General features: G+C 39.5%; 1 protein-coding gene across 1 annotated transcript in view; it reads right to left on the minus strand.

The window, feature by feature from the left end:
- The window catches only part of stard9 (StAR-related lipid transfer (START) domain containing 9), a 31,659-nt gene that overhangs the window by 1,897 nt on the left and 27,905 nt on the right, over positions 1 to 1,857 (minus strand). The window contains exon 17 of the mRNA XM_010777070.1: positions 943 to 1,101. Coding sequence (XP_010775372.1) covers positions 943 to 1,101 — 159 coding nt within the window. The remainder of the gene's footprint in view (positions 1 to 942; positions 1,102 to 1,857) is intronic.

Raw genomic sequence — 1,857 nt, forward strand, 5'->3', positions numbered from 1 at the left:
CTGAAACAGAGGGGATTATGGGTAATGCTGCAATGATCTGTTTGGTGTTTGGAGCCAAACACTTCAGAGACATGTTTTGTATATATCTCAGAGCTGTAATATATTGATGAAAAACAGTATGATAGGGGACCTTTAAATTGAACCTATATAGTAATCTTGAATCGGCCCTATTATGCTTTTTCAGATGTTCCCTTTCCTTTAATGTGTGACAGTATATAATAATAATACATTTGATTTGTAAAGCACCTTTCATTGCTAAAAGCAATCCCAAGGTGCTAATATATAGGACTCCTGACCTCTTATAAATTGCAATTCACAAACTACTGGGCTGTGAGGTTATTAGCTGTTTGATGTGTATCAGATTTCCATTAACTCCGCCTAGGAGGTTAGGTTTGCACTTCAGTTGTTAGTCAGCAGGATTACATGAAAAGATTGGCCCGATTTTCATTAAACTTGGTGGGAGGATGCAACAAGGCCCAAGGAAGAACTCATTATATTTTTGAGCAGGAACATCTGTGATTGTTTTTTGTTCTGGCAAATGTCCAAATTGCAGAAGTGGAATTATCATGTGGGTGTACAGTACGGATGTCTGATTTGATTCTCTTAGCTGGAGTCTGGGGAACAAATGCTCTTGTACTTAATCTTATTGCCATACAAAAAGCCATGCATTGCAAGTTTGTTGAATAATAATAATTAATCAGCACTTTCACATCCGCTCTTTGGAGGTTTGCCTCGAGCTAATGTTAATTTAGAAAAAACCTGTGTCTGAGACATTTCCATACAAGTGTTGAGACATTAACGAAGACCATCTATCTATCTATCTATCTATCTATCTATCTATCTATCTATCTACCTACCTACCTATCTCTTAAAATGAGATGTTGCTAGTGAGCCCAACACACATATCAGCCTGCAGATTAGTTTATAGCTAGCATCGCTCACCTGCAGCAGGTAGATGACCCTGGTGGCTTCCTGTCCGTTACGTGTAATTGGCTGCAGGACCCAGCAGCTGGGCATCATCTCCCCCCGAACGGCGTCCACACTGGGTCGAGGCAGAGACTCCTCGAACACGGACTGCATTGCCAGCACGCACAAGCCACCCTGAGGCAGAGAGCAATATAAAAAATCATCAATAAAACAGGCAGCGCAGCCTTTTGATCAGCCAGGAGAATCTGACACTGATAACCAGCAGCTGAGTCTCCCTCCGCCTCAGGGGTATTGTTTTTTGTATGAGCATGAGTACTGCTTAAAGAGTATTTTCTACATGTTGTGGATGACAAACTCAATGCTACGTTATTTATCATGAATTGTTCTTCATTTAAAAAAGACAGCACTGTATCCTGTATTCCAGCATAACTAATATGACACTTAACAGAATGTTATCCCTTAAAGCCCCTGTCACACTGTCCCGAAATGTACACCCGATGGACACACGAATATTGAATTGTGAATTTCGCACGAAGATGGCCCCGAACCACACACGAAGGCAACATTTACATTACATTTAAGACAAACAACTGCAACGAAAGTAACACAAACACTTATGTTAAAGTATTATGATACTGTACTGATATTTTCAGACTTTTTTCTTTACTTTCTTCGTCTTTATATGTACGAGATATTAAGTTTTCTCCGTCATGTTGTTTCCATAGCAACAACAACTTCCTGTCAACTTGCCTTCAAAATAATATATTATATCCTTTTCAGTTTCACAGAACACAAATTGGGTTATTTACATAATATGTTTACATGAATTGGTTTTGCAATTAACAACCAGATGGACACACGATAAAGGAAATTTTCAAATTCGGCTCTGATCGTAGCAACATCGGGCCATTCGTGAGGGCATCTTAAGCC

Source organism: Notothenia coriiceps, unplaced genomic scaffold (assembly GCF_000735185.1).
Source record: "Notothenia coriiceps isolate Sejong01 unplaced genomic scaffold, NC01 NC01_scaffold00000339, whole genome shotgun sequence".
NCBI classification, from domain to species: Eukaryota; Metazoa; Chordata; class Actinopteri; order Perciformes; family Nototheniidae; genus Notothenia; species Notothenia coriiceps.